The 15,093-nt window shown below is 38.5% G+C and overlaps 1 protein-coding gene across 1 annotated transcript; it reads right to left on the bottom strand.

The window, feature by feature from the left end:
- Positions 1–522: 522 nt before the first annotated feature.
- Positions 523–1,317, bottom strand: LOC127081451 (uncharacterized). The gene has a single exon (XM_051021702.1). The coding sequence runs from the start codon at positions 1,315–1,317 to the stop codon at positions 523–525; it is 795 nt and encodes a 264-aa protein (XP_050877659.1).
- Positions 1,318–15,093: the final 13,776 nt, after the last annotated feature.

Raw genomic sequence — 15,093 nt, 5'->3', positions numbered from 1 at the left:
GAAGGTCCTTACGATGCATCATAACCTTCATGTACTGGAAATCTCTGCATAACTGGTCGCACCTATCACAGTCTTCACTAGGTTTTCCTCTTCTACTTTCAGCTTCTTCTTCTCTTTAAGAGCTTTGTCAAGGTACTTCTGGCGTTCCTTGAGATTAAACTCAAGTATTTTATTTTCACCTTTGACTCTACCAACTTCCTTTTGTTTATCTTGCAACTTCTTTTCCAGGATCTTCAACTCTTTCTTGTGCTCAGCTTTTGACTTTGCTTTAGACGCTTCCAATTTGAGACTCCTCTATTGCGCTCTGAATAATTCTCTCTTGAGCTCTTCCATTTCTTCGTTTCTGTGTTCAATTGCTCTTGAATTTTCTGGCCTTTTCCTCTTTGTAGGAACACTTCTTCTCGCCTCTTTAAGCTCGTGCATCAGTTGTCTCTTCTCTTGATCAACTTGGTAGAGTTTCATCCCCATCTCATCTTTCTTAGCTTGAGTTTGGTAGTTTTCCGCTTATAATTGCCGATAATGCTAAATGGGTATCATGACAGGCTCATCAGAATGCAACTGAGAAAGTTGTTTGTAGAATGGCTCTTCTCTTTCAAAAGGTAACTTGATCACCTCAACCCTCTTCTTGATCAATGCCACATATGGATGCAAGGCCACATTCTCTTTTGGTCCAAAGAACACCTTACCCTTCTTATGGATTTTTCGCCAAGATGTCTTCACTCTTTCCAACAACTCAGGTTTCTCCTTCTTAGCAAAGCAAACTGAAGCTTCTATCCCTCGAGCTTTGGGCTCATGTCTCAAAGAAAATCCCAATTGACGGATAGCCAATACAGGATTATAGTTGATACACCCTTTCGTCCCTATGAGAGGAACGTTGGAGAACTCCCCACAGCTAGTGATCATTTTAGTAACATGCATAACATTAGCCCATGTTATATCAAAAGAAGTCAAAGCCATCACCATTTTGGACCATTTCAAAGTACCTCGTGTTTCTACGAATGGTCCTTTTACAGGAAGATGAATCAAGAACCTTTTGTAAAGCAAAGGTAGACAATAAACCACCGCTCTTCTCTTTCCATGTTGGGAGTGAATAGCATAATAAGTATCAGCGAGAATAGTGGGAACAGGGTTCCTTCCTATAAAGATGAAAATAGAAGCTAGACCAATCAAATTCTCCACACCGGGAAATAATACAGCTCCATACACCATCACAACTAGCAGTCTATTAAAAATCACCCAACTTCCATTATCAGCATAGTAATCAACTCTGTCTGCCAAGAACTTCAAAGGGAGACCAGAGGCTCCACTCTTATTCATACTCTAATGCTCCTTAACTTCTCCCATACCCAAATAAAGGGTATTTGCAATCAGCTGAAAATCTGGCTCTTCGGGAACACTAAAAAACTGAACCTCCTCTTTGATAGGAATTCTGAGAAGAGAAGAGTACTCCTCCAACATTGGAGCCAACTGGTAATCTTGGAAGGTGAAGCACCGTAGCTCAGGGTCATAGTATTCTAGCAACGTGTTAACAACTTGGTCGTCAATCCCAGAATGCAGAAAGAACAGGATGTTCCCATACTCACTTGCAAATGCCTCAACATTTATGTCAACCACTCTCTTACTCAATCCTTGTAGCCTAGATAAGTCAAATGGGGAGAAGGTGTAGGTGGTCTTGTTTCTAAGAGGTCTCGTGCCTGTATCTTTGTTGTTTGACATCTTAAGAAGTAACAAGAACTTTGACTTTCCTGGAAATGATATGCGTATGCCGGGTTAGCTTCTTTTTTACATAAAAATAAAATGAATGCTATGTATGCGTATGTCACACAAACAATTGGGATCAAGGTTGATGAACACTGAAGTTCTGATGTCTGTCTCTTGAAATGACAGGATATCATATGACCAAAAGTTCGACGTCAACTGAGAAATACCACGGAACCAAGGAACCAAGTACTAAAATTTTGCAGTGCGTACCTGTTCAAGAATCCCCACCCCACTCACAGGTAAAAACTGGTGAGGTTAAGGTCGAAAGGTCCACAGATTCATCGGTCTGTGTGAAAGTACTATCATAATAGCAACATAGTATGCATAACGATAACATCCCACATTGAAAACCTCATTTGTGTGTGGATCACATGACCGCACTAAACAGATCTGCACCTGAATAGCCTTCATGTCTCCACTCTATTCCTAGGTTTCCTAAGTGACATCTCTGGCCTGGGTACTGGGCCTTTTACCTCATAGTATCAACCCGCCCATCAAGAAAACAACAACAAAACGACAGTGTATATAAGAAGGTATCCCAGACGCAGATGCATGCAAACATATATACAACAGTGATATCAAATAAAGCAATTAAGAAATAAAAACGCAAAGAAATAAAACAAACAAGTGCTAGGATTGACTCACTTATGGAAATTGCCTCAGTCCCCAGCAGAGTCGCCAACTGTCGCGGCGGGAAAATTCTGAGTGTAAGCTATTGATTAACTTAACTCGATTGAAACAGAGTCTCCACTGAACTTTTATTTATTCCAAAAAGGAAAAGGGGAAAATATCGAGAAAATCCTAAAGAAAAACTAGGTACGGAAGTCAGTTACGCAAGGGGAAGGTATTAGCACCCCTCACGTCCGTAGTACTCTACGGTATCCACACAAGTCTGTCTATTCTAAGGGTGTCTAAGTTTAAAGCTTGAAAGATAATGAGGAATGCAATGCATCGTAGAAGGTTGATTTATTTACAAGGAAAAAATAAAAGGTTTTTATTACTGTGCCCGACGTGGTTGTGAACCTTTGTGCCTACGTACCCCCTTAGTGAGGGATTAGGGCATTCTAGTTCACCTTAAAAAATTGGTTTGTTTATGTTTTTTAGACGGATAATGTTACATTCATACTCTAGCATTTTGACGACTTACCGCCTGACCTTGGGGGACTTACATGTCGCATTGCGCAGAATGGAAATAACACATCCTTTGTTAAGAAAAAAGTTTGCAAAAGAAAAAGGGCCAAGAGGCCAAAAAGAGTTTGATTTGGTTTGTATTTTTGTTGTAGATACTGATGAGTTAATCCCAATGTAGGTACACTCTTCTTTCTCTACTTTTATGAAAAATATTTGAGAATTGGTCCACAATAAAAGGCTATGAATAAGAGAAATAACGGTAAACGGAGTGTACCGCCTCATTACCCTCCTATTACTTAAGTCTCATAACATGTGAACCAACTCGTTTATGGCTTAGTGTTTTGAATTTTGATTTAAAAAAAGAAGGTCTAATGCAAAATAAAGAAGAAAAGACTAACGGGAGACTACACAACCCTAGTGTTGTCATGCAATAGTGGCCCTAAAGTTGAAGATAGGGGAGAATAAGAAAAACCCCAATGTTAGCATGCATGGGTAGAACCCTAAGGTCTAATGACTTATCTTGCATAAGATGAAGTCAAATCCTAAGGGAGCATGGCAAACAAGGAATAAGGAAGTAATCAAGGATAAACAACATGCATACTAAGATCAAGCAACAAAACAACTCACGGAGAGGATGCATAAGATCGTCACAAGATGTAATGCACACGAAGTAATACTCAAGTAATCTATGCAAAAAAAAACAAACTAATGTATGATCAAATATCCATGTGATAAGGCAATGACAATCCCAAAGTCATCAACATATCACAAAGGATGCCCAATGATCAAAGCACTAATGCTAAAGCACAAAACAAACACAAATCACATAAGTGAAAGATATCATCGCACAAAGGAATCATGTATCAAAGGTCAAACAAGGAAGGTATAATCACTAAAGGATCAAAACAAACAAGATAAGGCAGTATCTAAGACATACCAACAAGTATCAATTATTGAATACTCTTCAACAAATGAAATAGTCCTCAAGATACAAAACTAACTAACGAAAACATCAAACAAAGCTCAAAGGAAGCAAACTTGTAATGCAAGCAAGAAGGAAAGGAAATAGATGAAAGTAATGCAAGATTCACATACACATGAAAACATACTTCAAATATCAATCCAAATATGGATCCTTAACCCTAAAGGTCCCACCATCAAAGAGGAATGAAAACAAGGTGGGAGGAAGAGAAATGTTGCTTCCAAAAGTCATCAAAGTGGACTTGTAATTGAATGCAAGCCATAGAATCATAGAAGCTATACCTTAAAGGTAAAATGACTTTATAAGTCAGTAGAAAACACACAAGGTTCAATTCAATATGGATCAAAGGTAATTGTCAAAGGAATGCATCAAAACAATCTCCTAACATTGATCACATATGAATGAAAATAAAGCAACAAAGAAAAACATAACAAACACAAGTTAGGGAGCTTAAATGGATCAACCAAATTGATCTTAAGTCCCTAAACATGTCAATGAGAATAAGATAAAGAAATGAGAATCAAATCCTTAATGGTTTGCATTAATGCGTTCCATGTATCTCACAAAAACCACAAATAAGCATAAGAAAGAAACACATTCAAAGAGAAAGATCAAGGTGATAAATGAAGTCAAAGGCAAAAGGGATGTTCATGATCAAAAAACCAAAGGAAATAGCAAATAGGATATAAAATCCAAACAGAAATATTTACAAGAGCTAAAACCTCTAACAAATCAAAGGCATATCCTTGCTCAAGCCAAAAGATCAAGGAAACACCAAAACAAAAAGAAAAGTTGAAACTAGCTCATAAACTAGTCTAAAAAGACCTTTGAACAAAATAAATTTGAACAAGGCACAAAAACAGAATAAAAAAATCTACAATAATAACAAACATCAACTTAACATCTTACAGAAGCTAGAAAATATTTTTGTGAATTTTTATGACCAATGGAAGTGGAGGAATTATATTGAAACTTCATTTAGAAGCCATAAAACCTAAAAAACCATTTAAATCTTGTCAAATTTTGAAAACAAAGCAAAACTAAAAATAAATTTGGTCCAAGACGACCAAAATTTCACGAAAACTCAGGGAAACATGAAAATATTTCTTGGGCCATGCAACATGAAAAAAACTTCAAAAACCTTCCAAGAAATCGTGTTGCACGATTTTCAACAGGGTAACTTGCTGTCTATTTTTCTCCTTCATCTCTTGATGAAATAAAAAGTTGTAAACACCAAAGTTGTAGATCTCAAAGAGATCTATAACTTTGGTTTAGAATTTTTTTCAAAAGGATGAATGATGAGAGAGAAATTTGGGCGAGAAGTTGGATAAATATCATTTTCATCAAATAACTTCCAATCCAAAAATCAGAGAATCAAGCAAGAATCAATGGAAAGTTTCAACATGAAAAATGTTCTAAACAACATCATGAACACATACAACAATTTCCAGATCTTGAAATGCCATGGTTAGAGTTTTGCAAGCTTACCAAGTGGAGAAAGAGTTCACTGCCCTCTTGTGCTTCTAAAATCAAAAGAAACCCATAAACTCTTGTAAATTCTTCTTCCTTGAACTCAAATAAAGAGTTTTGATATTGAGAAATTCTAGAGAAGAGACTTGATTCAAGAGGGAGAAAAATAAGACAAATTTGGTGGTTTTTTGTGAAAGGGGAAGAGATAACTTGTGTATTCTGAAATGGATGACTTGGCTTTCTTATATAGGCCCCCAAAGTGAGGGTAGAAGAGTCATTGCAAGCAAAGAGACGTTGGATGGCATAAATGGAAGATAAGACCAAAAACTAACTTGTTAAGCAAGGCTGCGTTTTTTTTCACATTTGGCTAGAGGGTTTCTGTGTTTTGGACACCTCATAAGTGCAGTAGCACATGGGAAAAAGATGGTACAAGTTAGTGGAGTATGGAGAGAGAAACATCAAAGTTACCATTTTTGGCAAAAAAATAAGGTTGTAAGTGCAAAATTGGCCAAAATGGTTGCATGTGTGAAAATAGAAGGCAATGTACTCTCATTCACAATCTAAATAGGTTATGGGCTTGATTTTAGTCAAAAACAATGGCTACATTTTGAGCAAATGGGGTATATGCAAAACTAGGTTTTAGTAAATTTACAAAAACCACCCCTTGGCCTTAAGGAAATAATATTCTCAATTTTGAGAGTTAGCTCAAGTTCTTATACGTTTTGGATAGGTCTTGAGATGCCCTGCAACGTTCATGTTGGGAGAAATTTGATTTGAAACCTTTAAAGTCCCCAAAAGTGACCCCGAAAATGGATGAATGGTGAAAATGACCCATAATTCTCAAAAGTGACTTATAATGTCTTGCTCCATAACTCTCAACATATGCATGTTTTGGACATGAGACCACAATAAAAAACTTGTAGGTATTCTTCCCAGATTTCCAGGCATATAAAGTTTGCAAATTTCCAATATAAAATGATGAAGTTATGAATTTTACAAAATCAACACTATGAAGTAACTTTTATACTTAGAAAAATTTCCACTTCGCCAAGTTACTTCATGAACAAGTTAGCTTCCAAAACCATATTTCTCTTGAATTTTTTCCACCAAAAGCCATATGACATTGAAACATGATCTTTGACTTCAACTTTGACCAAAAGTCCACTTGGTCAACAGTTGACTTTTGTTGGCTTTTGCTCAAATAATCAAATAATCAAGAATAAGCCACTGAACATCAAATAATACCAACCAAAGGTCCATGATTCAAATCAGGATGCCCTAGTACACATACAAGCCATTGAGAACCAAGTTGCTCAAGAAATTTGTCAGAAACAACCTTTGACCAATAATTGACTTTTTCACTGATCAGGTCAAAATTTCAAGAATCATCCAATGCAATGCTTTGAGAAATCTTATGATGAATCCAATGGTAATACTTGATACCTTGGGCCATCAGTTGATCAAAGAAACCAAGTCTTGCTGAAAATTCAACTCAATTCTTGAAAGGAGCCAAAACCCTAATTCATGATCAAAAGGCTTAGGGGACAAGTAACTGAAGCCACACCCTGATTCCTCAAAGATTCTTGGGGAATTCAAAAAGTCAATGATCTTGAATCAATAAGATACTCATGAACATGAGGTCCCACACAACTTTCCTTGAAAGCTTCCATCTTCAACTGATGATCAAAAGCTCCAGAAATCCTTGATCCCACACACAAGTACCAATGTAAATGCAATGTATGAGAAGCAATAAACATATGATGGTTGAAAACCAAGTGAGCAAATTTTGGGGTGCAACAACTTCATGAATTTGATCTAGAGATTGAGATAAGAAGGGTATAAAGAATAGGGTCCCATACCATCTGTCTAGGTTTACTAATTTTAAAAAGGAATATTTACCCCTAGAAGACTTTTTTCCTGATTATATACTTTTTGCGTTGATATAAAATGAAGTGCCTTGGTCTGTTGACTTTGTCAACTACCTTGCGGCTGAAGTCTTGCCTCTAGATATGAACTATAAGTGCAAGAAAAAGTTTTTTGCTGATCCGAAACACTATTATTAGGATGGAACTGTTCGTTTCAAGAGATGCATTGACTGTATCTTCCGAAGGTGTGTCCCAAAGAAGAGATGGAAAATGGTATAACTCACTACCATGCTTCTGCTTATGGTGGGCAAACAAGTACGTCAAAGACCGTTGCTAAAATCCTCTAAGTTGATTGGCCTGGCCTCTGTAAGGATGCATACTTATTCATTACAAAGTGTTACTAGTGCCAATGTATGGGAAAAATTTCAAAACAAAATGAAATGTCATTGAATAACATCCTGGAGGTCGAGATCATATACGTATGAGGAATTAATTTCATGGGACCTTTCCCTTCGTCCATCAGAAATCAATACATGGTTGTCGTCTCTCCTACAAATGATGCACGAGTTGTTATTAAGATGTTTAAGAATACCATTTTCACGAGGTTTGGAGTCTCCATACTATTTATAAGAGATAGAGAATCTCACTTCATTTCACAACAATTTGAAAACTTGCTGAAAAAGTATGAATTGAGGCACATAGTTGCAACTCCTTATAATCCTCAAACAAGTGGCCAGATGGAAGTCTACAATAGGGAGATATAAAAACCATCTTGGAAAAGACAGCCTCTCTATTAAGGAAGGATAGGGTCGCAAAGCTTGTTGACACGCTCTAGGCTTATAGAACTACTTACAAGACGTCGATTGGGACCACTCCATTTAAATTTTTTATAGGAAGTCCTACCACTTTCCTTTGGAATTACAGTGTAGAGCTTATTAGGCAATCAAATCCCTCAATTTGGATTTCAAGGATGCCAACAAAAAAATGAAGTTAGAGTTGAATGAGCTAGAAGAACTTAGGCTTGACGCGTATGAGAAAGCCAAGCTATATAAGGAGAGGATGAAAATATTGCATGGCGAGCGTATCATAAGAAGATAATTTAAAGAAGGAGAGATTATCTTGTCGTTTAGTTCCAAGTTGAAATTGTTCCTTGGAAAGCTCGATTCTAGATGGTCTAGACAGTTTCATGTAAAGAAGGTAATGTCATCAGTAGTTGTTAAGATTTGGAGTGAATCTACCAGATCATTCATGGTGAATGGGAAAAGACTTAAACATTATGTGACCTAAGAAGAGGTAGAAAAGGGAGCCGACTTCACTTTGAAGGAGCCTCCTTGATGATAAAAAACAGAAAAGTCAAGCTAAACGACTTTAAACAAAGTTCTGTGTGGGAAGAAACCCATGGGTTTTTAATATAATGATTTCTTTTGTTCTTTTGTTTGTTTATTTTTTTAAGGAAAATAATGAGATCTATCACCTCAAATAAAAGGTGTTTGTACATGGATATTCATGAGTGACTTTGAAAGATATGAGCAAAAATAAAAACACCCATGCAAATACCATGACCAAAAACCCCTAAAAATAACCATTTTTCGCATGAGGCAGACCAAATGACTGGAAAGCCAACATGGAGATGACAATTGTATCCTCCTTTATAAAATATTGAACAAAACGAGGTAGAAAAAATGAAGGGTATGCCATAATTTTCATTAAGACTAAAATTGTCCTAGATGACGTCTGTCATCAGCTATAGCGCTCGTAACCCTACCAAAAACTTGACCCTTGATATGGTGAAGGGTAGCCCATCATTAACGCTGACGCTTGTCAGCGATGATCCGTCATGTCTCCCCATGCCCTCGAGAACTGTAAAAACTCCCCATCTTTCCTCTTTCACCAATCAAAACCACCAAGAATCTAGTTCAAAATTATCAAAAATTTAATTTTCTCGTCTCTCTCTCTCTTCTCTTCCCACAACCCAAACCCCAATTTCACTTCATCTTCTCCAAACTTTATTCTTTCCATAACCAAAAACACACCCATTACAAGACAACCCAACAACCAAAATCGCACCCACCAACAAAACCATTTTTAAATCCAATAATTTATTTATTTTTTCTCATAATCTGAAGAATGTTATCGTATCCAAAAATTTCCTCACTTGTTTTTATTATCTTTTAAATTTAGCATTTTGAAAGAAGAAAAAAAAATCAAAAGTGTCACTCAAGTCAATTGATAAATGTCTAGGAATGTCAAATACAGGGTCGTAGTTTGAATCCCACCATTTTCCTTTTTAATTTGGTTATTTATTTAAGAAGTTCCAAAATTCAAATGTTGACTTATTTTTTGAGTTTTTAAATATAATTTTCATTTTAATTTTGAAGTATTTGAAAAAAAATTCATTTAATTCATTGTTTTATGCAAAAAAAAATAGAAAAAAAATCATTAAAATATAAAAATATCTCACAATTTGTCATTTTCGTTTTTGATTGGTCACATTTAAAATATTTGCTTCTGATTGGTCATTGTCATACCCCAAAATTTGCCCATTGAAATTACAAAGCATTTTCCAAGACCCTCTGACTTGTTCTGCAAGGCACTGATATCAAATGGACAAAAGCCCAGCTCACAACAGGCCTAATCCAAAGTGGCCCAAAATAGCTTGCTCGCTAGGCGAGCAATTCCTTCGCCTAGCGAATATCTCAGCATGCCACTCGCCCAGCGAAGCATCAGGTCCAGAAAAAGCCCAAACCTAGTTTGCTCGCTAGGCGAGCAATTCCTTCGCCTAGCGAAGCTTGCGAGAATTTGAAAATTTGGACCTCATTTTAAGCCCATTAGGTCACCATTGCCACAACTATAAATACATGCTCTTCTGCCACGAACAAGGAGACAGAGACGGACGAAGACGGACGGAAACACGCATCCAGAGGGAGGAACACAGAAACCCTGCTGATCCAAAGAGTTCAAAAGGCGGAAACCCTGAAGGCCGCTTACCCGCTCCGAAGCTACCACCACTCAGCTCAATCCGGCTCGCCAATTCAAGGTTGCAACTCGATTTGCAAACAGGTTTGCATCATTATCATCGCTTTAGTTTCTTAATTGGCATATGATATCACTTTAGGGTATTAATTTACACATGATTATCACTTTGTATTCTTATTTTGCATGTGGTACCGCATTAGTGTCTTAATTTGCATGTGACATCGTTTTGTACTCTCATTTGGCATATGGTACCACTTCATGTTCTTAATTAGTGGAGGATATCATAATTGAATTCATAAACATTTTGAAGCTTTGCATGAGAATTTAAATGTGCTTGAACATTGTGAAACTGAACCATATAATTATGTGTTAGAGGCCATAGGCCATGCTGCTGATTGAGGTCATAATTTCAAACCCGTGGCCGCTCGCTAGCTCATCGCTAGGCGAGCCCGCAGCGAGCCTTCGCTGAGCCTTCGCTAGGCGAAGCAGAAGCGAACAGGACAGGGGCTGCCTTGTCCCTTGGTTGCCCGTTTTATACTTACCTAATCATGACTCTGCATCATTTGGCTTAAATTCCTGGCTGTTATATTCATTTTGTGATGCAATTTCCAATTGTGTTTTATCTCAATGCTATAATCTGTGTGTTAATGGTGTAAAGGCTAGCATACTTCCGAAGAAATAACCGGCTAGGTACGCCGCTTTATGCATGGGAAGACTTTCATGGAGATGGACTCTAAATTATTTCACTTTAATGTGAAAATTCATATTGGTTGCCTAACCAATTTTAATGTATTGATCCTTAATGTGTTGATTTTAATGTATCGATTCAATGCGGTGCCACCATAATTACCTAATGAACTTAAAACATGGACTTTAAATAAATGATATCGGACCTCTCTCTATTACCCCACGATTACAATATTACGGTCATGTCCCGCGAATATGGGGATATCCTTAGCAAAGACCCTTCGGTAAAATCATCATAGTCCCTCGGATGTTGCCTTCGAAAATACGACTTTGTCCCTCGATGACCCTTCGGTGTAGCCTACGGTTAAATGATGATAGTCCCTTCGAATGCTAAGGTATCCTCACAACTGTTGCCTTCAATGACCAATCGATGACCCTACGATGACCCTCCTACATCCCCAGGATAAAACTACTTACTTCTCAATAGTACGGACAGTTTTACCCTCATAAGGATAGGAAATGCCCGGAAAGACCTCGGACAGGTATAACCTTAATTGCTCATTCATAACAAAAAAAATATACTTTTCACCTCACACCTTTCAAACATCTTTTTTGGAAAATCACCACTTAGCATACATCCGCACTAGGATCATTGCCGAGTTATATTCTTCTAAACTATTTTCTAAATTAAAACGAGATAACCACTTTGTATACATTCATGCAAGGATCATTACAAAGTTAAATTCTCATTTTTGCAAAACATTTTTTATACATTTTTCAACCACCTTTTTCAAACAAAAGAAACATAAATGATTGAGCAATTAAGAGCCCATGGATAACCATGGATACAAAGGGTGCTTACCCCTTCCCTTTGTATAAAGTACCTCCCGAACCTAAGAATCTAAATTAAGGTCTTTCCTGTTCTTTTCCGCCTTTCCTTATGGGATAAAAGAAAAGTCGGTGGCGACTCTTGCTAACCGCGACATTGCGATTACAAATCCAATAAGGTCCAGTTCACCGTATGACAGAACTGGCGACTCTGCTGGGGAGTCTAAAGAGAGGTCCACCTTAAAAATCATTTATGTTTGAATTTGTTCGTTCGTTTTAAGGGATTGTCTGAGTGAAAGATCCTACACCCGGATCTAGTGTACCTTAGGTAAGTAGCAATAGATCATCGCGACTATCCGGCGTATACTGGAATGGTCAAAATGATGGCTACGGTTAATGTGACACTTTGGTCGTCCTGATGTTCCTCATGTTCACTTGAGGAAAAATTTGGCTTCCGCGTGGTGTCATCAAAGCATTAACCAGACCTTTAGAACCCTAATTGACTCATCCTAGCCATTAGAAAGTAGTGAGATAACTGGCTTCGATTCCGACTGAGGTTGGTTGATACTCGATACTACACTCTTTGAGATTGGACTTTAGGGAAGCTTCGGTCAACCACTTGGTGTTGCACTGAAGTGGACTTAAGGAAAGGTCGATGATTTGAGATCCTTCTAGAACCCGGTTACTATTCTAGGACAGGTTGAACCAACCAAACTTCAGTGGGGAGGGCACTTACCTATGGAACTCATGCAAGCCTTAAAACATAGGAATAATTGTTGTGTGACATGCTTGTGCTTGCATAACATCATAACATCATAACATCATGGCATTATACTAACCATTTCAAGGACTTAGGAATTTAGCTTTGCTCTGTCGAACAGGTTATGGCTTCCAGGAAGACTATCCGGATCAATCTTGTAACGATCTCTCCTCGACTCAAGGATTTGGTGTCAGAACTCCCCGATCATGCTCAGTTCCACAAGAAACATGGTCATCTTCTCAACTTAGTTACCACCGGTTTCAAAGAAGATATGATGAGAGTTCTATTCCAGTTCTTCGATCCTAAACATCATTGCTTCACTTTCCCAGATTATCAGTTGGTACCCACATTAGAAGAATTCTCCCAGCTGCTCGGGATACCTATCCTGGACCAAATACCTTTCAGTGGTCTAGAAAAGATGCCAAAGTCTGAAGAAGTTGCCGCAGCTTTATGCATGACAAAGTCTGATATTGAGACCAATTGGGTAACAAGGAGTGGAACGAAAGGTTTACTTGCCAAATTTCTGATAAGTAAGGCCCGAGAATTCCTAAAAGTTGTGAATGTCCATGCTTTCGAAGATGTTTTAGCATTGCTAATCTATGGTTTGGTGCTATTCCCTAATCCGGACCAATTCATAGATGTGAATGCTATTAAGATATTCCTCACTCATAATCCTGTGCCTACCTTTCTTGGAGATGTCTTGCATTCCCTTCACACTCGTACTATGAGGAGGCAAGGGACTCTCATGTGCTGCGTACCTTTGTTGTCTAGGTGGTTTATTTCGCACCTCCCTCGATCAGTCTTGAAGAATGATCAAAATCTGAAATGGTCTCAAAGGATAATGGCACTCTCCCATTCAGACATCCGTTGGTGTTCCAATCTCAGAGAAAACGTCACTCTCATCGACCGTTGTGGAGAATTCCCTAATGTACCACTCCTGGGGATAAGAGGAGGTATTACTTATAATCCTGCCTTAGCCCTACGTCAGTTTGGGCATGCTCGAAGAGATGGTCCACATAAAATGATTATTCAAGGTACAGTGTTTGACTATGACAATGACTCTCAAGGTCTCCGCCAAAGGTTTGTACGAGCTTGGGGCATGGTGAAAAGAAGCAATTTAGGAAAGAAAAATTCTATTCCTATGGAGCCTTATCTCAGATGGGTACGCGCCAGAGCTCACGAACTTGTCATGCCATATCTTACAGTCGGACCATTGATTGTTGAATCAGAGGCCGAAGGAGCTACTTCCCAGATCATTCCTTATCCAGATATGCCTACTGATGTTGAAGAATTGAAAAGATCCTGGACCCAGTTGAGAGAAGAGAGAGATACTTTCGAAGCTCAGTTCAATGCAGAAAGGAAGAAAGTGTTAGAGCTCACCAGTCAGCTTAATGAGGAACGAAGACTCAATGCATATCTTCGCCCGAAAAGAAGTCGCCCCTGGGAGACTTGAGCTTTGTATTTTTACTATTATTCCTTTTGTAATGAACATTGATCAAAAAAAAAGTAGCAATAAAACATTTCCCTCTTGTTGGGGATTTATGCAGAGTTAAATTCCAAAAGTCCTTGAAAACATTTCATACATTGCATCGCATAACATAACATTGCATAACAGGTGTTCTAAAAGACCATATTCTCACGGTCTGCCTCTTAAACAGAAAAATGGATCTCGAACAGACTGTCAAAGATCTCCAGACTCAGAATGCTCAGTTCAAGGAGATGATGTTAAGCTTATCCAAAGGGCAGGAGGAGCTGAAGGCTCTTTTGGCTGAAAAGAAGAAGGACAAGAAAGCTGTGAGCTTCATTAACCCGGGCAGAAGGCGTAAAGGACAGGCTACGGGAATCAAATTTGGAATCCCGAATGGCCCAGAAGAGGGGGCGGAAAATGATTCAGAGGAGGAGAATGTTGATTTCTCTAACCCTGAGGATGATGATGAGGAGTATGAAAATGAACAGTACTCTCCAAGAGATGATAAGTACAAATTGCTGGAAGAGCGCATGCTAGCCATGGAGGGTCAGAAAACACCTGGTCTGGATTTCGAAAGTTTGGGTCTGGTCTCCGATGTGACCATTCCTCGCAAATTCAAAATCCCCACTTTCACTAAGTACGATGGTGCGTCTTGTCCTCAGATGCATCTAAGGGCTTATGTGAGAAAGATCCAGCCGCATACCACTGATAAGAAACTGTGGATCCATTTCTTCCAAGAGAGTCTATCTGACACTCAGTTGGAATGGTATTATCAGCTCGAGAGCTCTGACATCCGCACCTGGACTGATTTAGCAACGGCTTTCTACAAGCAGTACCAGTACAATTCTGAATTAGCACCTACTCGGCTGCAGTTGCAGAATATGGCCATGGGATCTAAAGAAAGCTTCAAAGAGTATGCTCAGAAATGGAGAGATTTGGCCGGCAGAGTCAAACCCCCTATGACTGACCGAGAATTAGTAGACCTGTTCATGGGTACCCTGACTGGCCCATTCTACAGCCACCTACTGGGGAGTTCTTCATCAGGTTTCACTGAACTTATACTGACAGGTGAACGGGTGGAAAGCGGCATTCGAAGTGGAAAATTACAGGCAACTACTTCTACAAGCAGTAAAAAGTCCTACCATGGGAAGAACGAATCGAATGC

Source organism: Lathyrus oleraceus, chromosome 5 (assembly GCF_024323335.1).
Source record: "Lathyrus oleraceus cultivar Zhongwan6 chromosome 5, CAAS_Psat_ZW6_1.0, whole genome shotgun sequence".
Lineage (NCBI taxonomy): Eukaryota > Viridiplantae > Streptophyta > Magnoliopsida > Fabales > Fabaceae > Lathyrus > Lathyrus oleraceus.
Note: the sequence above shows the minus strand (reverse complement) of the source record. Positions and strands in the feature narration are given on the sequence as shown.